The 27,772-nt window shown below is 39.4% G+C and overlaps 1 protein-coding gene across 1 annotated transcript; it reads left to right on the forward strand.

The window, feature by feature from the left end:
• The first annotated feature begins 1,524 nt into the window (after window positions 1-1,524).
• On the forward strand, window positions 1,525-27,772 carry fgf10a (fibroblast growth factor 10a). The gene is made up of 3 exons (XM_080047109.1): window positions 1,525-2,353; window positions 23,546-23,649; window positions 27,109-27,772. Exons 1-3 carry the CDS (start codon window positions 1,918-1,920, stop codon window positions 27,307-27,309), a joined length of 741 nt encoding a protein of 246 aa, XP_079903235.1. The 5' UTR covers window positions 1,525-1,917; the 3' UTR covers window positions 27,310-27,772.

Below are 27,772 nucleotides of genomic sequence, written 5' to 3' on the forward strand. Positions count from 1 at the left end.
ATCAGGGACAGGCACTTTATCTGTCATGGAGGGTGGATAATTCATAGGATTTAAACTCTGTCATTAACACTACAGGAGGTAACTATACTAATTTCAACCTGGATCAGAAAAAAAAGCACACAACTTCAGTCAGAGATACTTATGTCCATGAACTACTGATTACAGCAAAGGGCTACAGCAAACGAATACATTGCTCTACCTGAACGTACACTATGCTTTATCTTAAATGTATATTCAAACTCGTGATTTGACAACATTAAACATTTCAGAACTTTAGCTTCTTTTGTTAAATGGAAAAAAAATAGTTTTGCAGAGTATAATATTGGAAATCTTTCAAATGAAGGAATTAAAAACATTTCTTTTTTTGATACCGTATAGTTTCTGAAATTCTTATCAGCACTAGAAAAGGTTTTCGTTCCATCTTTCAGACTTGTTCTGCTTAACTGGTTTTGTTTGGGAGTTGCAGTAGACAGAGGGTAAGGGTGGAGAGGGAGGAAAAGAGAATATGGAGTGGGAAAGACCCAAAACACGCACACGCATGCTCGCACACACACACACACACACACACACACACACACACACACACACACACACACACACACACACACTCTCTCTCTCTCTCTCTCTCTAACATGTGCGGGCACACATGCACACGGCTCTACAAAGCCAAGAGGTTTTCACAGACGTCCAATTACACTAAGATATGACATATGGGGAATTGCAGCAGATGAATAAGGTGAAAGAAAAGACAAGTTTCATTCACTTCAGAGAAACTCCAGATAACCAGAAAGAGCAGCGCTGATAGAGATAGGGGAGAGGGAGAGGCAAAAGGAAAGAGGGAGGGGGCCAAAGGAGAGGGAGCCACACGCAGGAGGAAAGAAGAGAGGCAACACTGTGTGAGTGCTCAGACTTTGAGAGGCAAGGACAGAGGAGGGATAGGTTGCCCAGCTCACTGACAAGACGCATATCAAGAGAGGGGAGAAAGACGAAAACTCACGGCTCAGTTACACACTCAAGTAACTTCAAACTGGCTCCCACAAACCAAGAGAAACAAAGCGAGAAAAGAAAGGAAGAAAGTCTGGATTCTGTGACTTTTTTTGTGGCCTGCCTTGCGTGGATTTCACTGGACATTTTTATGAGAAGCAGCAATAATACTTTTTTGGCTTCCTGTTTCTTTTTTCTTCATTTTTATTAATTTTGTACTGAGTAGTTTGGCATCTTCAATTCAGACCTCTTTCACCTTCCGGTTATCCACCTACCTGGACTAGAGACGAGAACCGGTGTGGGACGTGTGTGGAGAAGATTTTAGCAGCATACATTAATTAACTGATCATGTGTGTTTTTTTGTCTTTGAATGTGAGCTTGTAGGTATTCATTCAAACTTTTAAAAAGGGATTTTAAGGACGTGTGTGTGTGTGTGTGTGTGTGTGTGTGTGTGTGTGTGTGTGTGTGTGTGTGTGTGTGTGCAACCTGGAGCAAAGAGCAGCAGTCTTGGGAGGAGAGGGAGGAGGTGGTGAGGGGTCTTTGAGCCGAGCCCCCAGTTGTTCCCGTTGCGAGGTGAGCTGAGTTATGGATGTTGACGCATTCCTGCGGCGCGGCTGAAGAATAAACAGCGCGGGGGACTACACCAAAGTCGGCCTTAATAGTACAGGCTTCAACCATAACAGCAACTGTGTTGCCATCGCCATCAATATTACAGATCAACCCTACTTCTGATAACAGAGTCAGATTGTCTTCATCCAAGCTGTTCCACAGGGTTTAACACCTACAGTCCTGGTGAGGTTGTGGGTCCCCAGACGGAGGAGGTGTAGTTGGTTAGTCAGGGGGAGTTTCTCCCACTCTCGTTCCCTCTCCCTGCACCCAGCTCAGCATGCCCCAGCCCCTGAGCACATCCACAGCTCTCCCAGCTCCACTACCATGTGTAGATGGACAGTGACACAAGGTGCACCGGCCGCCTGGTTCTCCTCCTGCCCATGCTGCAGACCTCCCTCACTCCTCTTCTCCCTCACATTCCTCACCCTGCTTCTCCTGCTCAGACCGTCTTCATCCTCCCCCATCTTCACCTCTGAAAATGACCACAATGCATTGGGAGGGACTCCTCCCGACATCTTCATCTCACATCCACCAACTTCCTCATCACCAGCACCATTGCACGCATCTTCTGCGAGGTTGCCAAGGGCGACCAATGTATCATGGTCCTCTGAGACAGTCATCGAGCGACATGTGCGGAGCAGCTATAACCATCTGCAGGGTGACGTGCGCAGGAGGAAACTCTTCTCCTACCAGAAGTTCTTCTTACGCATTGACAAGAAAGGAAAAGTCAATGGCACCAAAAGTGAGGACGATCCTTACAGTAAGTTCACTTTCTTACATTTTTAAATGTTATTCATTGGTTCTTCACACGTCTAACAGTATTTACTTGTGAGAATTGAAAAGCGATCAGAGCTATTTCAGCTTACTGAATTTTGAAGCATTTTATTCCCTTTTAGCTGCATTAAGACTTAAGATAAGAGCGGCCAAATGCAGGCTCGACTTTATGAAGTTTTCAGAACATAATTTGTATATCTGTCAAAGAGAACACTACGGCAAAGAGATGTTTCAATCTTTCCTTCCTTCAGCAACCATTCACATTGAGACAGGGGACTGGACTGAAAAATAAAGCTACATGATTTTCAGCAATTTCACCATGTGTACTGGCCGGCATACGTATTTGCCAGACTACAGAGAGTTAGAGAGCGTGACAGTGGGAAAGGGAGAGGAAAAAACAAAATGAGTAAGCCAGGAAGATAAAGAAGGGAGATGATCCTCTGGAACCAATTAGAAATTTGCAAGAGAAAGTTGTTCTTCTTCAAGGAAATATCTGAAATGCTGCTATTACCAAACTGCTGCTATTTTGCTGCAACTGTAATGTTGGTGGACATATGCTAAGTATGAGGTTGTACGGACTCAGATTTGGAAGGGCTGTGAATAGTGAATTAAACCTTTATCTTTGCTGAGCTCCAAATGACCTCTTTACGCTGGTTGCATGACCAGTGGAAACGTGGAAATAGGGCAACCAGTGGAAGAGTTCGTTTTGAACCCTGATATGAGCACATGATTTGGTTACACCTTTTTTTTTGTACAACATACTGACAAAGACTTTCTCACATTATTCGGGGAAACATGGGGTCACCATCTTTAAATATAACTAAGTTTAAAAAAAAGAAGCTAGGTAAGTATACAGATGCCGAACTGAATCTGTGTTAGACTCACTGTGTTTGAGACCAGTTCCAGCACGTTGCCATTGCCACAGAAAAGTGTTATCCTTTAGCGGTAGGTAGTCACCTTACTTTAATCAGCCATTAAGCTGTAGATAAGCTCAGGTTGCAGTTAAAAATGTTAGCAGCGGAAATACTGACTGATTCGGGACCTGACATTGGCTCTCACTGTTCCCCTGCCTTCTCCCCTCTCTAAAAAAAAAGTATCAGCTTGAGTGTCCTCTTAATCTTGGAACATGGTACATGAACTGCTAAGTTGAGTGTTCATCAATGTGCTGTTTATGCAGCTGATGATGGAAGTGCAGGTAGGGAGAGATCAATTGAGCCAGTAAAGCTAAAAAGCACTACTTTCAACCACAAAAGCCAACACAGTACCTGTGCCAGACACCAATTAGCCTATACTAATCATCATGCTCTCCCATGATTACTATGTGACATTTTAATTGCACAATCTCAAAAAATTGTTGCGGTCTAGAGCCCTGCACATGTTTTTTTTATCAGCACAACTCAGCCTCACATTCACACAGTTCTTTCACAATAGGTAGACTCCCAGCTCTCAGTGCACTACTTATGGGAAATAGTACCTTTAAGGTACTTTGAGGGAGGAAAGAGTATGATTAAGGAAAACAGTTTATGGCATCTCCTGAAAAATAAAAGGACTTAAGTTTATTTTATGAAGGGGTATTGATACAAATTGATGGTTTACACATTGTTTTTCCAGTTACAATAACAACAACAAAGCACAACATCTAAAACCTACCAAAATAAATACTTTTACCAGCTTGTAAGGGTCATCATAATACTTTATAACCAATCCAGGACAGAAAAAAGGCTTTAATCATTCTGTAGTCCACATCTTTATCTTTTGGTTAAACACATCTGGAAGTTCTCCAAGACGGCAAGTCTCCTGGTCTATGTGGAGCTTAGAATAGTTTCTTTGCCTAAGGGCATAATGACAGTAGTTGTTGAGGGAGAACAGAACATTACCACCACATTTACCTGCCCAGAGTTCCTCTGCAAGATCATTGAATTACAAGGGTGACGTAAAAAACAAAAGATAATTTCTTAAAGATTATACAACTTGCTCTTACTGCATTAGGTCAATTGTTTGTACAGGAATTGTCACAGCATGTCAAGTGTGTGTATGTGTGTCTGGGAATGTTACCTTTATAAAAGGATCTTTATCACTCACACACTGTCATACACATGTCAAAAAGGTTTGTATGCATCTGTCTGTGGGTCTGTGGTGCTGTATAAGCCTCTCCTGCTAAGAGAAAACACACACACACGCGCACACACACACACACACGTGCACACACACGCACACACACTTGAGCACAGAGAGGCCAGTCTTGCACATGGCCTCCATATGGCAAAGCCCATTTTTATTAGGGCCAGGGCCAGTGTGAGTGTGTTTGTGTGTGTATGTGTGTGTGTGCCACTCAGACACCAAGGCTCTGCCAGACATGGCTGAAGGAATTTCAATTAGCATCTCTTCCTCCCTCCCCTTGCCTGCAGTCCTCTCTGACACACACACACACACACACACACACACACACACACACACACACACACACACACACACACACACACACACACACACACACACACACACACACACGTGCACCTACCCGCTTTTACACACATGCACATAAAGAGCTCAACCATTAGGGTGCAACATGTCACTTACTATAATTGCATCAGGTCATGGCATTAGAAGCACAATCCATCAACTTTAACAGCTATCGACACTTGATTGTGGTGGGAAATAAAAGTTACTACTTTCAAGAGAGAGAAAAAACTTAAATTTGCCAGCTGGAGGATATAATAATATATTTTTTTCTTATATTTAGAAGGCATTTCATCACAAATGATGTATGTGTCAGCACATTATATGTGTATGTGTAGGTGCTTGTGCTTGTGCATGTACTGCAGTCTGTACCCGTAAATGCACCACCTTCTGCTACTTTGCATGTAGTCTCAAATCAAAAGAGAACAAGTTGTACCCTTCAAATGAAACTAAACAGAACATAATTAAATTGTCCTGCACTAACCAAGAACATGAATGTGGTATTTGTCATACTAGACAATCACAAAGCTCAGATGTTTTCAATACGTTTTTAGCGTATTTTTAAATGCTATAGATTATGACATTGTTCATTTATACAAAACAACTGCTTCAAAGCAGCACACAAACCTTAAGACAAATAAGTTATTTAATGGAGCTTTCTATCCCTTACATGCTCATTTAAAACACATGGCTCTTTTGGGATAATGCAAAACTTTCAAGAATCCTCTACATATTACAAACTACATCACAACATATACAGAGATAACATTGTATGCTAAAGATCCTCCAATGTTAAAGAACAAACTCAGGCGTTACACATCTATTAACTGACCCAATACCTCATTATTCAAATTTGACAACTCCTTTAGAAAAGCATCAAATTGAAAAGTAGTGAAGGGGAAGTTGTTAGCGTTGTTATCATGGGTTAGTAGTATGTTAAGGTTCAAGAGGTCAGATAGCAAATGAGGGTCATTTAAGGGTGTCAGAGGTGATGTACAAGTTTCAGCTCCAGCTTTCCTCCACAGCCTAGCCTTTCTCATCATCTTGTCAAAGCTGAGGGCAGTACATCACTCAGGGTTTAGGGCTGGTATTGTAGATGTCTGCTCACTGGTGCATATCAGTGTTTGTCTCTTTGCGTTCATGTGTTCAGTGCCACTTCTTGCCACTCACCTCATCATAAGGCCTTCAAAATAGGGGCTTTCCTAGTCCAAATATGGAAATTCTGTCAAGTCATTACCATGGGTCCTGCAACTGACCACAAAAACAGCACTGTCCTTGTTTTTCTTTTAAGTCATTAATTGACTGTCACATTTTATTAACAACCTAAAAAGGAAATGAAAAAAAAAATAGACGTGTTTTCAGGTGGACCACAGACCTGTGGCCCTGCATGGCTCAATTACTATTCAATACTGCCAATTTCACCACAGTTGGAGCCTTGATTATCACTGTGGTCACCCAGAGTGTAAACGCTGCCACACATACTTATTGTAAACATAATCACAGTAGACACATTACTCCACTGACATGAATGAATCTAACGCAGCAAAATGTCTGCAGTCTCATACCGGACTAGCCTGGTCCTACCAGACCATCGTACTTCATTTCACTTGTACAGAAGGTCTGGAATCGCTCGAACGACAAACGTAAACTCACTTGAAGGTGGGTGTCTGTTGAAGTTTAAAACTATTGCATCTGCCCAGTGCCACTTTGGATCTGCCAACCAATCGCATAACGTTTGGTCATGCCGTATGTCATGCACCGGCTTCTGACTACAACTGAAACTCAACGTCATTGTTCTCAGCTACTCCCTCTGTTCACTGATTGGACAGCCAAAAAATCTTGCTGAAAAAAACCCATGAATATATCGCAGACCCAGACTACTGAAGGGAAATTAAAATTGAGCGAAAGTAGGTAGGCTAGTGCTAGGCTAATACTGGACTGTAGGGCTGACCAATTCATTGATTGCAAATTTAAATCATGATTTGATACAACACATTTAGCGAATTGTAAGAATGGTGATTAGGTTTATACCCAGAGTTTAAGCTTTCTTGTAAGTGGTTTTACAAATGTATGCTGTCAACAACAAGCACAAGAAGTGCTCCGCTAATGAGTTTACTGCCAAAAAGTTAAGACAAGGTAGTGAAAAGTCACCCTGTGTAATAAAGAAACTACTTCTTAATTAATTTGTCATTTGAGACTTTTGTCCCGTATTATAAGTGCTCACAAAAGCACTGTAAGGTTACTTATTCCATTGTGCACTACCGGGCTAAAGAAGATCGGTTTCAAAACCGCCTCCATACGCTTGAAAAAAGATGCGGTTCCCTAAGCAGAACGACCGAGCCGTACTCACCCATACACTTTATAAATGATTACTTTCAGTTGAACCATTGCTGCCAGCAAACGGCACATTTTCCTATTATTTATCACATGCAGAGAATATTGCCTAAAATAATAAAAGGATTAGGCTTCCGTGTTTTGGCCACAGGCATCAAGACAAAATAACGCAGATCAATGCACTAGAATAAAGGAAATCACTTTCATCTGATTATAGAAAATGGTTTAATAAACAACAGTTTTTCCCCTTCCTGTATTAGGATCCTCTTTTTCAGTTTTCATTCTACTCTACTTGTCTCCTCGAGCAAAGTGTTTTGCGGTTCTCATGGGAAAAGACAACCATTCAATTTAGTTATGAGGAGTTACGGGATTCACCAGAGTTTCGTGTCAGGGTTGCTTTTCATTCAGAGTTACTTTGACATTTTAACAGACCCCTCTCTCAAACAGCTGTAAATAAAGATGTCACGGCACAATCTTGTTCTTGAAACACTGCATCTATCATCAAGTCCTAAAGCTGCCAGAGCATAGTCTAACATCACCAATTACATTCAACTGTACTCTGGAAAAATGCTAAATATACTAGCTGCAAGCTCCCTGCTAAACTTTTTCCCCCTTGTATCATCCCTCCAACACACAAGTCGAATTAGCCAGGCTCTTCTAATTCACCTTATAAACTTCACAGCAGATACAACCTGTCTGTTTGGACAAACAAATACAATACGGTGATGTGTTGTTATATTGGGAATCCGGCAAGAGTCTGGATCAAATCATGTCAGTTCTGATTCATGACTCCTTTACAGGAATCTATGCCGTCAATTTCCGGAAGAAGCATTACATAATATTGATTATTATCTTACATAAGACCGATGTGATTTTACAGTTACTGACAGATAGCTTTAACTTGTAAAGATGGGAAATTATTTAATAGATCATGAAACCAAGCTTAAGTATTAATAACATGCAATACACTTCAGAGGAAGACTGATTAACAAGCCATTTACTGGTATTTCCTTAGTTAAATGGCCCCATCACCTAAGTTATTACAAACAAAGATTGATCAGAGTCAAATAAATTTGGCCATCTTTGCACTTTGCATTTGCAGATTATAACATGATCAGGCATGACATTTAGGTGATTAGGGCATACACTTATTTATATTTACTTGGTTAAGAGTCCACAAGCATTTTACCGTGTGAAAATAACTTTTTATTTATTGTTAGAAATCAGTTTTAAGCCCCCGGTAGCAGGATTGGATATAATCATAATCTCAAAAGGAATCTAGTTTTGGTCTTGCAAATATACCATTCCCTGTCTCCTTAGTCTCTTACTAAAAACTCATAGTACTTACTGTATGACTAATTGTCTTCAACTGTGAGATGATTGTTTTTAGATTTGAGATTGTATCAGACCTAAGTCTTTTCAGAGTCCTATAGGTAGGCATTAATAAAAGTCTCCCAAGATATTGTTTGAGACGTTTATACATCATAGAATTGCAATTTGTCCACTTTTCTCAGTGTTTTTGCCAAAAAATCCCCATAGAAAATGACAGGGTCTGTCTCAATTTTCCATCACCTTTTACATACAGTATTTCCTATCATCGCCGCTTGATATTTTCCCATCAATTCATTCTCCTGTCCATTAATGTGTCAGCTACAGCAAGGCTGAAATAAGAGACAGATTTATGTAGGCAGACCAAGGCAGCCCCGCCAACCCACCAATCAGGCACTACCTTAAACAATAATCTTTCATCAGCAAATCATGTTTCTGTAAGATCCTCGGCTCCGGGGGGAAAAACGGCTCCAAACTTCAAGAGTCAATTACTCTCCGCAAAGAATCTTAAATTGGACAGCTTTGTTTTGACTGCTTTTTTATTGTTTATGGTATGTGGAGGATTCTTGCAGAGCACAAATATCCTGGAGAGAAGAAAAGAAAGAGAAAGAGAAAGGAACAGGAGGAGATACTCTGACTAGTTCTAGAATCTCAGTTATTGAATATAATTTGGAATTAACTGGGGCAGGAAATCACTGGAAAGCGCATTATTCGCCATTTAATAAAGACACTTTTCCATCAGCAAAGTTCCAGTCTTCCGTTGTTCTAGAGAGATGACATCATCGTGAAGAAAGGGAAAAAAACAACCGTAATTATGAAATGTACATCTCAGATTAATAAAATAAATGTTTGGACTTTTTCTTTAAATTCTCTAGGAAATTGGCATGTTTCACAATTTTTAAACCAACCTTAAGACTAATTAAGTGCTGTTAAAAACAATGCGCGATAACTTTAGTATAGTTTCATAGTATAGTTTTTCATCAGATTTTCTCTACCAGCAACTATGTTGAAAATGTTACTGTAAACCTATAACTGAAAGTGGCATATTGGTGTTACCTGGGTGCTTGTGAAAAGGCAAAATTTGTGGCTAGTAAAGCAGTGGGAGGTGAAGAATAGCATCTGTGACAGATACCATCGATCACAATGCCCCAACCAAACACACACACTATTCTATTCCATAGACCTCATGTACCTCATCCACCATACTCTCTCAACCACCCCTAGCCTTGATAAACACACATACACACTCAGAGCCGGCCCAAGCCTTCAGGGGGCCCTAAGCGAAATATGATTAGGGGGCCCCTCTCCAATGTTAGCGCTGCTGAAACTATAGATCTTTGTTAAATATCATTCACACACCCAGTGTTTTCCGCTAGTGCCTCCACTGTGCGGCTGTGCGAAAATATTAGACAGCCGAGATTCAGACCCTCGTAGGGGGGTCCGGGGGTATGCCCCCCCGGGAGATTTTTTAACCTTTTTAAAGTGAAATGCATGAATCTGGTGCACTTTGAGAGGAAAATAAAGAGGCTAAATCTGAGAAATTTTGTGTGAACAAATAATTTGGAGACACTGGGTCAGATGAATTAGAAGCTATTGAAGAAGGACACATGGATTTTCCATAAAAATATTAATATAAAATAAAATATTATGGGTTGGGCTTGGAGCTCTTTTTCTTTTACGGGACATATTTCTCTGTAATATAGTGAATGCATTTAAATGCAGTGTGAGGAACGAAGCAGAAGAACTCTGTTGTCCAGCTACTGTATCTTTTTTTCCACAGACAAGGCTGCACATACACAGTGCATGGGCAACAATTGTTTTTAAATAAACTCAATACACACTGTGCATGGATGTGAACGTGACATGATCAGATAATTTCGGATTTCCTCCCAGATGAACTGATTAAATTTTTAGGCTATTAATTATTCTAGACCAAAACATTTTATTCCTTTTTTTGTATGATAACTCACATTTGCATAGTATGATGTTAATATCAAACACACAAACTAAAAAAAAAAAAAAAAAAAAAAAAAAAAAATTTTTTTTTTTTTTTTTTAGGGGGCCCCCCAGGCAGTCGGGGGCCCTAAGCGGCCGCTTAGTTCGCTTATGCCTCGGGCCGGCTCTGTACACACTGCATGAAAGTGAGGCTCTTACAGTAATGGAATCATCAAGGGTAGAGTTGAGTGCTGAGAGTTGAGTCTAGAGTACAGCCTGGTCGTTTGAGCAGCTAAGAATGCCAGCTAACTATCCTGTGTGTGTGTGTGTGTGTGTGTGTGTGTGTGTGTGTGTGTGTGTGTGTGTGTGTGTGTGTGTGTGTGTGTGTGTGTGTGTGTCTGTGTCTGTGTGCGTGTGGGCAGCTATACTGTGTTTTTGTGTGTGTGCATACTATTTATGTACGAACAATAGCTGTGCATGTCTGTACATAATATTTTTTTGGTATAAAACAAAAAGATTTGTAAAAACACCAACAACTCAAAGCACAGCAGTTGGGTAACATCGCACTTGCAGCTGAACTGTAAATGAAAAATGGGTGAAATGCAGACAACCATCACAACACTTTGCCTGAAAACATAACTCCTGCCTTCTCAGGCCTGAGAAATAATTTGACAGAAACTGGCAGCTTTGGCACTTAATCACGTTACAAAGTCAACGGTGTTAAAATAATCACAAGCCCCCCCAACCCCCACCCCCCCTTCCTTCTACTCGATCAAATCACCATTAACATCACTGTGAATTTCTTTTTGGTTCCCTCCAAGTCAATCTTAAATGTGTGTGACATAATTTGTACGTCTTGCTACCTGCCAGTAAAGTGATCTTGATTTATGAGGATTGAAATAATGAGTAGCACAGACGAGAAACTTAACTCAATCTGTTGGCCATACCTCTCGTATTTTAAATCAGGGGTTTGCACTCAGGTGATCTGATTTTTATTAAAAAAATGATTAAATCTGGGGTTTTTATGGAAGAGTTTATTAGACTTTAATGTCTGTGAAAGCAAAACAGTTTTGTAAAAGCACAGAAGACAATTGACAAGTGTGTATCATGATTCACACGTATTTCACTATCCACAAACCTGTAATTTTTGACTTGCAAATATGTAGAACTTACTCTGAAAATACAAAGTCATATTTACGCATTTACGGATCTGTTTCTGCTTGTGAAAAGGGGTTTGCATATTTGTGGATTGCCTCCTGTGAGTTTGTGAGCCACATTACATTTTTACATAATTTTGTCCAACTTCTACCACCGAGATCTGTAGAACAAGCGTTACAAATGTGAAGTGCAATAATTTGTATGTGTGTAATTGTGTTTTGTAAAGTTATATCCACACAAAGAAAAAGCGATTTGCAAATATGTAGAATTTAGTCTGTAAATGTGTATTTTAATTTTGCATAATTTTTTAATTTTTTTTTAATGCAAATAGTTTCACCACAAAAAAAGACATGTCAACTCTTATTTACACATTTACAGAACCATTTCTACATGTGAAACTGGCTCTGCGCATTTGTGGATCGCTTCCTGTGCGCTCACGGAATATTGTCCCATTCGTGCCGCAGAGATCTGCAAAACGTCACCTGTAAAATGAGACCTGTATTTTGAATTCTGTACTTTAGGTGCAGTTAGACAGGTCCACCAGCAGATGGCGCACTCGCGGCGCAGCCTTTATCTATCGGCGAACCACATGGTCCCCTTGACCAATCAAAGGAGCTTGTTTAGGGGCGGCCACCTCATTGGTTCATTTGGAGGCCTGTCACACGAACAGAGGAGGGAAAAAAAGCTGTCCACAGCTCAAGCTCATTCTCGAGTTCGTCGGACATTATTCCTCGTTAGTGAGCAGGAAAGCAGCTGGCTGCAGACTAGCGGAGCTGAGTATCGGTGATAAGAGAGGTATGTTGTTATGCTGACCCACCATTATACTATCATACAGTAGTTTGTGCGCTGGTCACCTGCGAGGGTAATCAGCATTTCTTGCTAGGCTATTTAGCGAGCTAGCTGACATGTTACACACTAAGCATGATTATTTGAGTTTGTCGCCATCATTTTTAGCACACAGACATGCCGCGACCCGCGACAGGCAAAGCTTCTCCCTTTCATATAATATTTCAATTGTAATACAACAATATGCCAACTAATTAGATGGTCATTTAAATGCAGGCTATACATGTGTGGGGCATACCTCTAAAAAAAATTAACGTTTTACTCTTAGTAATATGTGTGTTGGTCACCTCCTGTGTATCTAGTAAATGGTGTTACAGGGTTAAAGTGATAGTATTGTGAGCTTGGTGTAGTTAAAGAATTGCAGTAACATTGCCAAAGTATTGTGATCAGATGAGTTTCATAATTATGCACTTCAGGGGAGATTGCCATTATAAGAATTTAGCATGGTAAAACATGATTAGCATCACCTTGTTTATTTTTATATTATCCATAGTTTACAACGTAACACATGCTGTCAAAGAAAGGTACTACAAGCCTCCCCCTGACTGTTATGGTGCTTTCAGCTAGACCTGATTTAAAATAAAATAATGCTAAGAATACCAAGAGCCAGTAGAAGTGTAATGAGATTGTTATTAAAACATGTATATTCGTGTCACATGATTGTGTAACCTATAAGGTTACTGTCATTCTTGTAACATATGGTATTTTTCCTCCTTTAGGAAATGCTGCTGAATCATTGACTGACTGCACTACGGACCAGCAAAGCTGTCACCATGGTGCACCTGTGGACCTAGACCATCTCCAGTTTATACTGTTACGGGACCAAACCAACTTCAGATCCCACATTCAAATCATTGGTTATGTGAAGGGTCATCTCTCTCATATCCCGGTTAAAATTACCCTATAGATATCACACTCAAGGACTAAAGGCAGTGCATTAACCCAATGCTCATTACTTGGTTACCCATGTACATTTTGCATTAGTCCATTGTATACAAGTTGGAAAATTACAGAAATAAAATAAACAAGTGAATGTATTTGAGCATATGGTTTCATGTTTTGCATGTTGATGAAGTGGGATGTTCCACTTGCTTCCACTCATGTCAGCCCTGGGAATCTCCCAGCCAATCCAGAATTTGACCATTTTAAAGCTTGTGGAAGTGCAAACGACTAAAGGACTGTACTAACAATTACCAAAGAACTGGAAACGGAGATAATTGAGTAACTGCATGCTTGACACAGACACATACGGCTAGTTTGAAAATGGTTAAGTGGTGAAAATATTGTATTTATACTGTACACATTTTATTTGTTTTAGGGGGTAATTGTTTTTTGCTGCTTGCCCTGTTCACAGGCGTTACATTGCTATGCTCGGGCACTCCTGCCTGCTTGTACAAACTGTGTGATGTCGACCACAATCTACTGCAGCTAAAACACAATGACTATGGATAACCAAATTCTGCAAATAATCTGAACTGAATCCAAACACTGTATCCTGAGGATGTATGTTTATTTGACATGTTTCTTTACTTTTTATGCATCGCTATGGACCCATTTGTGAATCTGAAATAAATTATGGATATCCCTTGAATGGCCACATAGTGTGTTGCTGTGAGTTCACTTTGTCCATGGGCCAGACCAGAAATCGGTACAATCTTGGTGCTCATGTGCACCTCTCGAATATGTATTGATGCGATATACCTTTTATATTTTAAGCTTTATGGTGGTTTTCCCCTCTTACAGCAAAAGTAAGAGCTAGTCATTGAAGGTGAGACACTGCAGGGGAATAGGATATGTTATATTTGTAGATATCATCTTGAAACTTTTCCAGTTGATTACTAGCATTAAAACAATTCGTTTTTGTGTTACCATTTGTTCAGAAATGCTTTATAAATATTCTATTCTGACTGCAGAGATGCTAATTCACGGAAAGGGGTGCATAAAGGGCAACTAGTGAGCTCTTGTAAAGCTGTTGGGAAAGTCCTAAGCCCTCAATTAATTAACATGCTGAAAATTGCTTTTAATTTAAAGGCTCTATCCATCCTGGCTTTATCCAACATCTATATTTTGGTTTGATTTTGCTTTTGCAAATGTTCACAAAATAAGTCACTGTATCCTGAGGATGGATGTTTATTTGACATGTTTCTTTACTTTTTGGCATTGCTATGGACCTATTTGTGAATCTGAAATAAAGAATGATTGGTAGGGTGAGTTGCCCTAATGTGCACATGGACCACTAATATACGTGCCATCACTTCTCTGAGTATGATATCTGAATTATTTCTTCTCTTTTAATTAGCCAACATCTTGGGGATTTCAGAATGGTATCATGTATGGGTCAAATATATTGGCTTCATATGTTAATATCGTACATAAATTGAAATTGCAAAAAGTGTCCCACATTAGGGCAACTCACCCTACCAATCATTCTTTATTTCAGATTCACAAATAGGTCCATAGCAATGCCAAAAAGTAAAGAAACATGTCAAATAAACATCCATCCTCAGGATACAGTGACTTATTTTGTGAACATTTGCAAAAGCAAAATCAAACCAAAATATAGATGTTGGATAAAGCCAGGATGGATAGAGCCTTTAAATTAAAAGCAATTTTCAGCATGTTAATTAATTGAGGGCTTAGGACTTTCCCAACAGCTTTACAAGAGCTCACTAGTTGCCCTTTATGCACCCCTTTCCGTGAATTAGCATCTCTGCAGTCAGAATAGAATATTTATAAAGCATTTCTGAACAAATGGTAACACAAAAACGAATTGTTTTAATGCTAGTAATCAACTGGAAAAGTTTCAAGATGATATCTACAAATATAACATATCCTATTCCCCTGCAGTGTCTCACCTTCAATGACTAGCTCTTACTTTTGCTGTAAGAGGGGAAAACCACCATAAAGCTTAAAATATAAAAGGTATATCGCATCAATACATATTCGAGAGGTGCACATGAGCACCAAGATTGTACCGATTTCTGGTCTGGCCCATGGACAAAGTGAACTCACAGCAACACACTATGTGGCCATTCAAGGGATATCCATAATTTATTTCAGATTCACAAATGGGTCCATAGCGATGCATAAAAAGTAAAGAAACATGTCAAATAAACATACATCCTCAGGATACAGTGTTTGGATTCAGTTCAGATTATTTGCAGAATTTGGTTATCCATAGTCATTGTGTTTTAGCTGCAGTAGATTGTGGTCGACATCACACAGTTTGTACAAGCAGGCAGGAGTGCCCGAGCATAGCAATGTAACGCCTGTGAACAGGGCAAGCAGCAAAAAACAATTACCCCCTAAAACAAATAAAATGTGTACAGTATAAATACAATATTTTCACCACTTAACCATTTTCAAACTAGCCGTATGTGTCTGTGTCAAGCATGCAGTTACTCAATTATCTCCGTTTCCAGTTCTTTGGTAATTGTTAGTACAGTCCTTTAGTCGTTTGCACTTCCACAAGCTTTAAAATGGTCAAATTCTGGATTGGCTGGGAGATTCCCAGGGCTGACATGAGTGGAAGCAAGTGGAACATCCCACTTCATCAACATGCAAAACATGAAACCATATGCTCAAATACATTCACTTGTTTATTTTATTTCTGTAATTTTCCAACTTGTATACAATGGACTAATGCAAAATGTACATGGGTAACCAAGTAATGAGCATTGGGTTAATGCACTGCCTTTAGTCCTTGAGTGTGATATCTATAGGGTAATTTTAACCGGGATATGAGAGAGATGACCCTTCACATAACCAATGATTTGAATGTGGGATCTGAAGTTGGTTTGGTCCCGTAACAGTATAAACTGGAGATGGTCTAGGTCCACAGGTGCACCATGGTGACAGCTTTGCTGGTCCGTAGTGCAGTCAGTCAATGATTCAGCAGCATTTCCTAAAGGAGGAAAAATACCATATGTTACAAGAATGACAGTAACCTTATAGGTTACACAATCATGTGACACGAATATACATGTTTTAATAACAATCTCATTACACTTCTACTGGCTCTTGGTATTCTTAGCATTATTTTATTTTAAATCAGGTCTAGCTGAAAGCACCATAACAGTCAGGGGGAGGCTTGTAGTACCTTTCTTTGACAGCATGTGTTACGTTGTAAACTATGGATAATATAAAAATAAACAAGGTGATGCTAATCATGTTTTACCATGCTAAATTCTTATAATGGCAATCTCCCCTGAAGTGCATAATTATGAAACTCATCTGATCACAATACTTTGGCAATGTTACTGCAATTCTTTAACTACACCAAGCTCACAATACTATCACTTTAACCCTGTAACACCATTTACTAGATACACAGGAGGTGACCAACACACATATTACTAAGAGTAAAACGTTAATTTTTTTTAGAGGTATGCCCCACACATGTATAGCCTGCATTTAAATGACCATCTAATTAGTTGGCATATTGTTGTATTACAATTGAAATATTATATGAAAGGGAGAAGCTTTGCCTGTCGCGGGTCGCGGCATGTCTGTGTGCTAAAAATGATGGCGACAAACTCAAATAATCATGCTTAGTGTGTAACATGTCAGCTAGCTCGCTAAATAGCCTAGCAAGAAATGCTGATTACCCTCGCAGGTGACCAGCGCACAAACTACTGTATGATAGTATAATGGTGGGTCAGCATAACAACATACCTCTCTTATCACCGATACTCAGCTCCGCTAGTCTGCAGCCAGCTGCTTTCCTGCTCACTAACGAGGAATAATGTCCGACGAACTCGAGAATGAGCTTGAGCTGTGGACAGCTTTTTTTCCCTCCTCTGTTCGTGTGACAGGCCTCCAAATGAACCAATGAGGTGGCCGCCCCTAAACAAGCTCCTTTGATTGGTCAAGGGGACCATGTGGTTCGCCGATAGATAAAGGCTGCGCCGCGAGTGCGCCATCTGCTGGTGGACCTGTCTAACTGCACCTAAAGTACAGAATTCAAAATACAGGTCTCATTTTACAGGTGACGTTTTGCAGATCTCTGCGGCACGAATGGGACAATATTCCGTGAGCGCACAGGAAGCGATCCACAAATGCGCAGAGCCAGTTTCACATGTAGAAATGGTTCTGTAAATGTGTAAATAAGAGTTGACATGTCTTTTTTTGTGGTGAAACTATTTGCATTAAAAAAAAATTAAAAAATTATGCAAAATTAAAATACACATTTACAGACTAAATTCTACATATTTGCAAATCGCTTTTTCTTTGTGTGGATATAACTTTACAAAACACAATTACACACATACAAATTATTGCACTTCACATTTGTAACGCTTGTTCTACAGATCTCGGTGGTAGAAGTTGGACAAAATTATGTAAAAATGTAATGTGGCTCACAAACTCACAGGAGGCAATCCACAAATATGCAAACCCCTTTTCACAAGCAGAAACAGATCCGTAAATGCGTAAATATGACTTTGTATTTTCAGAGTAAGTTCTACATATTTGCAAGTCAAAAATTACAGGTTTGTGGATAGTGAAATACGTGTGAATCATGATACACACTTGTCAATTGTCTTCTGTGCTTTTACAAAACTGTTTTGCTTTCACAGACATTAAAGTCTAATAAACTCTTCCATACCAAATGAACCAATGAGGTGGCCGCCCCTAAACAAGCTCCTTTGATTGGTCAAGGGGACCATGTGGTTCGCCGATAGATAAAGGCTGCGCCGCGAGTGCGCCATCTGCTGGTGGACCTGTCTAACTGCACCTAAAGTACAGAATTCAAAATACAGGTCTCATTTTACAGGTGACGTTTTGCAGATCTCTGCGGCACGAATGGGACAATATTCCGTGAGCGCACAGGAAGCGATCCACAAATGCGCAGAGCCAGTTTCACATGTAGAAATGGTTCTGTAAATGTGTAAATAAGAGTTGACATGTCTTTTTTTGTGGTGAAACTATTTGCATTAAAAAAAAATTAAAAAATTATGCAAAATTAAAATACACATTTACAGACTAAATTCTACATATTTGCAAATCGCTTTTTCTTTGTGTGGATATAACTTTACAAAACACAATTACACACATACAAATTATTGCACTTCACATTTGTAACGCTTGTTCTACAGATCTCGGTGGTAGAAGTTGGACAAAATTATGTAAAAATGTAATGTGGCTCACAAACTCACAGGAGGCAATCCACAAATATGCAAACCCCTTTTCACAAGCAGAAACAGATCCGTAAATGCGTAAATATGACTTTGTATTTTCAGAGTAAGTTCTACATATTTGCAAGTCAAAAATTACAGGTTTGTGGATAGTGAAATACGTGTGAATCATGATACACACTTGTCAATTGTCTTCTGTGCTTTTACAAAACTGTTTTGCTTTCACAGACATTAAAGTCTAATAAACTCTTCCATAGGTTTTTTTCTGTGCGTACCTTTGCCAATTTTGAAATCACACACAGCTTGAACAGTGTGTGGTTTTTGGCTATTTCTGTCCAACTAGAAAGACAGTGATGTGAGTGTTCTTGTCAGGGAAGGAAATACAACCATTGTGTGGGCAACACTTAGCTGAATAATACAGTGAGTGCAGGTCAAATAAAAAAAATCCTGCTAATAGAATAAACACATCCATTAAAGAAGAAACTCATTGAATGTAACGCACACAGGGAATTTGGAAAATAAATCAGTTTCTATTTGCAAGAAATATTGGGCCTTTTTGTAAAAATCAGAAACAGGCCAAGGTTTTCTCAACTTTGCTCAAAACCATCGGCCAGGAAGCCTTTGATGTGGCAACTTAATGCAGGATGATACTGTTGCTAACCACATCAGTCTAAACCGATACCTCAATAATCCTTAAAACAAGTAATATACAGTTTCCACTTCAACCCAATCTTTACCAAGCAAACTGCAAAACCGAAGAGTGGTTGTTCTCTCCCAGAATTATCAGCCTGAAATATTTAACTAAACTCCAAGAGCAAATAATCCAAAGGAAACATTGTCAAACCACGGATTTATTGAAAAGCAGCAGTGTATATAGCGGTGTATATATATATATATATATATACACACACACACACAGCTATATATATACACACACAGATATATATATATAATGGTCATCTCTCTCTCTTTTCTCGTTTCATATTTTCAATCTGATGCCAGCACATGGTGGTCTAGTGAGTTGCTATAGTTTCAAAGAGAAACATTATCTTAGTGTTTATACCTCAACTGATGCAAATCAGATCTTAGATCTAAAGAAACAAAAACACAATAGGGTCATTTTTGCTTCATGAAGATTTTGTTTCTTAGATGTCACAGTTATTTTTCACAGCCAACAAGACCAAAACAATAAGTGTTGCCACAAAAAAAACACACACACAATTACTAATACTATATTCATCCAGATATTTGAGAATTGGACACAGTTAAAGGAAACCAACCATTTCCATTCTTCTCACTGAGAGTTCATGACACAAAACTAGTCCGCAAGTGACAATATTTCACACACAGAGCGAGAGCTCCCTGGGCTGTGGACCCACTCACAGCTGGTTGCTGTGTCGAGGTCAAAATGTGAACAACCACATATAAACTTCAAAAAAATCCACTGGATAAACAGTGGAAACATTTTCACAACTTCGCGTAACCTTTAGGTCCTTCTTGAAAGTCTCGCCAGGTCTCCAAAGGGGTTAAGAGGGGAGGGGGGGCTGCATATGTGTGTGTTGCAAGCATGTTGTTATGCACGTGTCTTATTGTGTGTGTTTCTGGGTCTGTGTACTGTATGCTAGTTGGAGAAATGATTGTGTTACTGAAGCCAATGTGCTGTTCAAAGCAGTAAGTCCTTCTCTGAGTGATGAAAAGTGTTTGATTAATCTAACCTTCAATTACACCTTGGATAGGGTTATTATATATACAACACATTTCCCAATTCTTTATATTTAAAATTCCAAGATAATCCAGTTATTTTCCCCTGTTTATATCAGGGCAATGAAATACTAAGCAGCAACAATTTCAAACTAATGGATTTTCTTGTATAATCACAAAGTTCCCAACATCAAAACTAGACTTCCAATGGTAGAAATATTTCTGTTGCTGTATGCCAGTCAAGTTGTGAAACTACAGCTTTAGAGGTTGTGACTTGTGCCCTATGTCTCCTCTGTCAGATTTAAACATTGAGGTTTATTGGGAAGAGAGCAGAGAGCTGAACGTTTGACCTAAAGGGAAAGCTGAGAGAGGCACTACAAAGGAATGGAGTTATTGGATCAGAATAAAGATGAGGACAGAAGGGACATGAAGGCGAGGAACACTGAAATGAAAAGGAATACAGATAGTTAGGCCAGCAAGTGACATGAGGGTCTGTGAGGTTGAGGAATAATTTTGCGACATAGCAGAGATTGGGAAAACTGAGTTACAACAACCATCCATAAAATGTGGATTTTGACACAAACCACAAAGTCACATGCAGTCAGGATCTGCCAATATTATAACCCTCCAATGACCCACACAAGTGTTCGATCAAAATGTCTTAAATGTATTAAAGTTGCTGTTGTGTATATGCAGTCTGCTTGTATGTTGTATTGCATTTTAAAAGACAAGGTTCCATTCAAATTGAAGGGTTTAACAGGGTCACCGTGGAGTTAATTTTTGGCTATAAAACCATTCAAAAATCAAAGTGTCCTTCATGAAGTGGTTAATGAACAGTTTCTTACTATTTGTACTTGTGACTCCATTAGTGTTACGGTTTGTGTTTGGCCGACAAACACCCCTTTGGGCTTGTATTTGTGAAAGTGTTGCCTTGTTACACACAGGTGTTTGACCTTGGTAAGTTGAAAAAAATAAAATTTTGTAAACAGAAAATCTGCATGTCTTTTCAATTTTACTTTCAGTGTTGAGTCATTAACCTTTTAAAAATATATATTTGTATTATTATTTTTACTTTGCACTTAAAAACCAAAATGTAAAACTATGATGTTGGGGGCTGAGATCAAGGTGACACATGGAGTGAGATTTCTTTTTTCCTATTTCAGAAAAAAAGGAGAAATTGACAATACACACAACACAAGATAAGGTGCTTAATGAGGTAAACAACAAAAGAGCTAAATAAAACCCTTAAGTGTTAACAGCATTGTATTACCAGAAGGTCTACTCCCAGAGTTTAAAACATTTGTTTGCATGTGTGCATGACTGCATCTGTGTGCGTGTGTTCATCACAAAAACCTGATGTATCGGTCTGTGGTACAGGCCGAGTCCTGTTTTTTCTCTGTCTCCTTGCCATAAACTCTGTTGTTGCAATCTAAGCCTTTTGTTGCAGCCTGGCCTTTTAACTTGTAAGCAGACGGGCTGCTTCTGGTAACTAGTAAAGGGGCCATAAAAGATCCATGTGCTTTGTTTTTTTGACAAACCACATCAAACACAAGGAGGGGAAAGGGTTTGAACAGGTGGACCGACCTTAAGCGCAGAACAGGCTGACCTTATTTTGACAGACCACAGCTCAGAAAACGTCAGCTGTGGTACAGCAAGATAGAACATTTTGAACCTGATAGATCAGTGTTGTGTTGTGGTACATGTCTGTGTGAGTAATGGACTTAACGTAGCAAGCCAACATGACGCAATATGAGCTATGACAATCTTCTTGAAGTTTAAGAGGAACCATGGTGGTGGATTAATGCTGGTATATGTCAGCCAAGAACTTCATTTAAGAAAAAGCAAACCCAAAAACACAAACACAAACAAACAACAAAAGCACATACAGTATATACAGTAGCCTACATAGAAAAACTTTTTTTCCACATAATTTGTTTGCGACAGTGACACATAGTTTTGCATTGATAGATGAAAATGCAGTGAGACAAAAAGTCCAAGAAAAAATATATCTCTACAAATAGAGATTCAGGCCGAATCCTGATTCGCTTTTATGGCCCTACCCCTAGACTTTGGATCCTGGAGCCTCTAATTGATACTAGCCATCTTTTTTGATAAACTTGATATATTGAAACGACATAAACGACAAAAAGTAAACAACAAAAAGATAATAAGATGGTTATCGTATTTTTTTATCTTTATTAACTAAAGAAAAACTATTTGTGGCCATCTTTCCTCCAGTCCACCAACTTTTTGCTGAAAATTCGCAAAGCTTTATTGGAGATATTTTCATTGGCCTTCAGGGAAGGGTCATCTGGTCTAAAGACTTTTGTGAATACTATTAAGTGAGTTTAATTTGCGTGATCTGTAACCCTTCCTCTTATACTGTAAACTATTTTTTCATGCTTCAACTGGTCACCATTTCTTTGAGGACTTTATTTCCTACCACTTTCCTGATAACGAACAATATTTATATAGTATAGTAAGAACTAACACATGTAAAAAATTATAAAAAAAATTGGGATTTTTGCCTGAAGCTGTGTCTGCAGTCCAATACACATCACTCAAAACTGAAAACTGTCCTCAATCAGACACAAACTCAAGACTCATAATGAAAGACCACTTTAGATGCATGTACTGTCCCCATTTCCCACTTCAACCTTCCAACTATTCCTGCAACCAGGCTCCACTACCTTCTGGCCCCTTAAGCTAATCCTTCAAACCCCTGATAGTTTTATTGCTGACTTTAGGATGAGAGAATAAAGGGCCGGCAACCACAGCTTAAACCAGTAATTGGTTCAGGCTTGAAAACTGATACGAACGCCTTGACCTCTTGGCAGTCTAGCAGCCACAAAGCCTTCTCTCCGTCCCGGCTGTGTGCCGGCCTGCCCAAGCTCCCCTGGTCAGCAAAGCAAACATCGAGTGGAGAAATGTTTTTCCCTGGCTTGCACCTCGGTTCCAGGGCATGCAGCCCACAAGCTCACCAGTAAATTTACATGGGGCAAGAGGCTGGTCTGAGGTCTGAGAAAAAAGACATGGGGAAGACAGGACTGGGGTTCATGCGAAGCAACTGAGATGATTCAGATTTCTCCTGCAGTATTCCTAAATTGTATATTTTATCAAAACTACAGTACCTCTCAAGAAACAACACAGGCCATAAACTTCAGCACTATAGTTCGAAATTTAGTAATTTGTCGATTATTATGCATTGATGCCTGAGGAACCTATCCGCACAAAGTTTTGACTCTGTCCCTGTCTTTTTTTCTCTGTCCCTGTTGTACCAGGTATTTTGGAGATCAAGTCAGTGGATGTTGGAGTGGTGGCCATCAGGGGCCTCAGCAGTAACTACTACCTGGCAATCAGCAAGAAGGGAGAGCTATATGGAGCGGTGAGTATCTGTTTGTGTTCCTCATTTAATGTAGGATAGACTACTTTTTAATGCAGAATATCCTTTACTTCAAGGAATTTTTCGCATGACAACCTATATGAATCAATGACTTAAAAGAGAAATTCTCCTCCCTAAACTGGTGACCACAGTTTGAGTTTTCTTATTAGCTTTTTTAAAACAATGAAAAAGACTGTCTTTTCTAGAAATAGGAACCACAGTTAGTCGATGTGGGCTCTCCTAGTTGCTACCTACATCTTCTCTCCACTCTATTCAGCAACAGGAAACACAATCCCTATTTTCTCAATTCTACTCTAGTCCCCCTGGGTAGAGTAGCCCTTGTTTCATCCATTTTTACTCGTTCCCCCCTTTTCTTCATGTCATTCTCTCCATCCTTTTTTTCTTACTTTGAAAGACCCAACTTTCAGCGTGTCTTTCCTGAGCCACACCACAGATGAAATGACACACCGTAGAAAAGACAGAGAGGCATTCTGTTGCATGGCCTGAAACTGAATTCCCATGACGTATTCTGCTCAGTGCAACACAAGCCATAGTAGTGTCGCAGTGAAGGCTGGTGTTCGATTACACTCAATGGGTTTACACAGTGACTTCTTTATCTACTGGTAATCAAATGAAATCATTGTTTAATTACATTGCTAGATTATAACGCAAAAGTGACACAAGCGATTGTGAATGCCTTTAGATTTTACTATGACATTTATTTTTTTTTGGGGGGGGAGCGCAAAGTAGCAGGGAGGAGCTGAGGTGGAGCTAAGTCTGTTTACAAAACAAAACCAATAAAAAGCTGCACAGTGTCTGTAAAATATTCTCATTTTGCTTTGAGAACATTCAGTTTTACTTCTGGAACCAATTTGAACAGCTGTGGCCAGATACGAGGAGAGAGAGAGACAGAGAGAGAGAGAAACAGAGATATAGTGTGCGTGTGTGTGTGTGTGTGTGTGTGTGTGTGTGTGTGTGTGTGTGTTTGTGTGTGCGTGCTCTCAGAGCCACTACATTTTTGCCCGTGAATATCAACCGCATCCAGTTAATTGGCTGTTTAAGCGACGTTAGCCTGAAGCACAAGGGCAGCTTCCAGTAAACTGAGAAATGTTACTCTTTCAGATCATTTTCTTCTTTATTTGCCAGTGGGTGGTCACTGTGGTAATGTAAGCCACAAACATGGTGTCACGATGCTCTTTGCTGGCACAGAACCAGAACCTTCAGGGTGTCACATCGAATGCTAACCCCAAAGGCTGCTCCCTGTCCCCTCCCCTTTACCCCCAGTGACGTACACACAGCATCTACAACAATTTCAATTTCATGGCAAGTTTTCTAATTGGATTGTGGATTGTGCAGCAAAGTCTTAAAGGTCCAGTAAGCGAAATGGTACTTTTAGCTAACTTCCTGTCGGTGACTGCAGTTAGCAGTCCCCTCTCTCGTCCCTGTACGTCACCACATTAATACACAGCGAGTCATCTAGCGTCATCTCAGATCCGTAAGTGTGATAAAACATGATAAAAACCATCAAAACAGACATTGGGAAGGATTTTTACCTGCCCCGCCATTGTAGGCGCATACAAATTCACCCCTCTGTCGCTCTCTGTGCGTGCCGGTTTGTAGTGTTCTCTCTTCTGATTGGATATCAGGTTGTGGGATACCCGAAAAGTTTATTTGCCGATTACATTCGGAGCGGGTGACTGAGAGACCTGTGTTATGAAGCGCGCATACTATAAAAGTGATCACTGCATGAATATAGAGTGATTTAACAAGTATATTAACATAAATGTATCGCTCACTTCACCTTAAAGCAATTGCTAACCATTGTTGATCCACGCTGTGACAAAAAGTTAAATATCAACATGGTTTCGCTCTGCATAAGTTAAGAACTTATGGGTCACATTACGGTCATTTTCAGGTCCAATTCTGTATGTTGGGTGTCCAAACTGTTTTAATGCTTTATTTAAAAAATAAATAAATAATTGTTTCTCTCACATTGCCAATTTCTACAATCACCATTTTTCCATCCGTTCCATTAAGAGCATGTCTCTTCAAGACCAAAATGCCCAGTCTGCTCATAATGGTCAGCTGCCACGTGCCTCAGCAGGCACTGCTCATAAATGTCAAACACAGATATATGGTCATGGACAATCAGGGCTTGTTTCAGAAAGCAGGTATAGTAAAAACTCTTAGCAGAAACCACTGCCTATAGGTGACATAGGCAGTGGTTAGATCAGGGGTGTCCAAACTTTTTTCACTGAGGGCCACATACAGAAAAATCTACGAAGGGCCGGGCCACTTTGCAAAAATAACACATTTATCAGGACATGTAGCTGCTCTGATTTAGTTTCATAGTGTCTTCGTAAATTGTAATCCTTCTTTAATGTGCAACACTTTACTTGCACATTAAAAAGATACATCCCCCCTCTTGTTAAATGCCATTGACACACCCAGTGTTTTCTGCTTTTACGTCTAATGTCCAGCTTGGTGAAAATAGTAGCCAGCTGAGATCCCGCCCCTCCAAGGGGGGTCCGGGGGTATGCCCCCCCGGGAGATTTTTTTAAGTTTTTAAAGTGAAATGCATGAATCTGGTGCACTTTGAGAGGGAAATTAAGAGGCTAAAGCTGAAGAATTTTGTATGAAAAAAAATGTAAACACTGTGTCAGATGAATTAGAAGCTATTGGAGAAGGACACATGGATTTTCCATAATAATATTAATTTAAATTAAAATATTATGCAGGGTCCTCTGGGATGGCCTTGGCGCTCTTTTTCTTTTATGGGACATATTTCTCTGTAATATAATGAGTGCATTTAGATGATTTAAAAATTAAAAGGGCCATATTACATTATATTTTTAAAATGTGCCAAGGGCCAATCAATCAGTTTTGACACCCCTGCACTAGTGGGTTAACTAAGAAATGCAAAAAAAATAAGAATAAATTATTATTATTTTTTTCAAAGGGCCATATTGCATTATATTTTTTAAATCGGCCGCGGGCCAATAAAAAGCGGCCGTAGTTTGGACACCCCTGGGTTAGATGAAACATTGTTTCTGTAATAATTTTACTTTTATCACAACAATTTGGCTATAAATCAAACAGGGTCTTAAAGTAATGCTTAATCAATTTTTCAAGCCTACTCGCTATATGGAGAGTATATACACTGTCTGCAATTTTGCGCCATTCCAGCTCATGTTCTTTTGCTGCATCTACTGCATATTGCTGGTTCATACAGAAACATAATGCATTCACTTGGGGAAGACATTGTTGCCCTGTTTTTTTTCTGAATTACCTATATACTGTATACTATATATATACAGTATATCTACATATATGTATGTATTGGACTATATTGACTAATATTAATAATTACATCTAAATGTATCTATATACTTATTGCCTCATTTATTTATTACAGGATTTTTGTTATATCTGAAACTTACAGTCCCTGTCTCTCCCCTGCAGCGGGACTTTGGTCCGGACTGTCGTTTGATTGAACGCATTGAGGAGAACAAGTACAACACCTACGCTTCAGCAGAGTGGCGCAACAAGAAGAAGCACATGTTTGTGGGACTGAACGCCAACGGTAAGCCAATGAGGGGGAAGAAGACACGGAGGAAAAACACAGCCACTCACTTCCTGCCCATTGTGATACAACCACGATGATTGGACATTACAGCTACCAGAGAGCTCTGCAGACTGCAGTGTATCAGACTTTTGGGGAGTTACAGCGATTGGACAGATCTGAATGATGCACTGAGGAGAAAATGAATGGAAACCTATGGACAATTTATCTCTGTTGGATTGAGACATTTCTATTTTTAAAGAAAAATATAAGATATACAATGTATATATTATTTTCAGTTTTAAGTTATCAAGTACATTGGCACAGTAGAAAATATGATAAGAAATGACTTCTGCACCAAAAAGTGATTACTTATTCACATTTCTAGATGTGTGCACATACCAGAAGGCAAAATATGTAAGAGAGAAAAAGAAAGACAAATGGTTGAGGAAGTATTTATGCAAAGCGTACTGATAGAAAATGAAACAAAAAGACAAGCAAAGCAGAAATTTAAAAGGAATACAAAGAGTTTCAGTCAGGAAAGCACCAACACAGCAGCAAGTC

The sequence above is a fragment of the Ammodytes marinus genome (genome assembly GCF_949987685.1).
Source record: "Ammodytes marinus genome assembly, chromosome: 18".
NCBI lineage: Eukaryota > Metazoa > Chordata > Actinopteri > Uranoscopiformes > Ammodytidae > Ammodytes > Ammodytes marinus.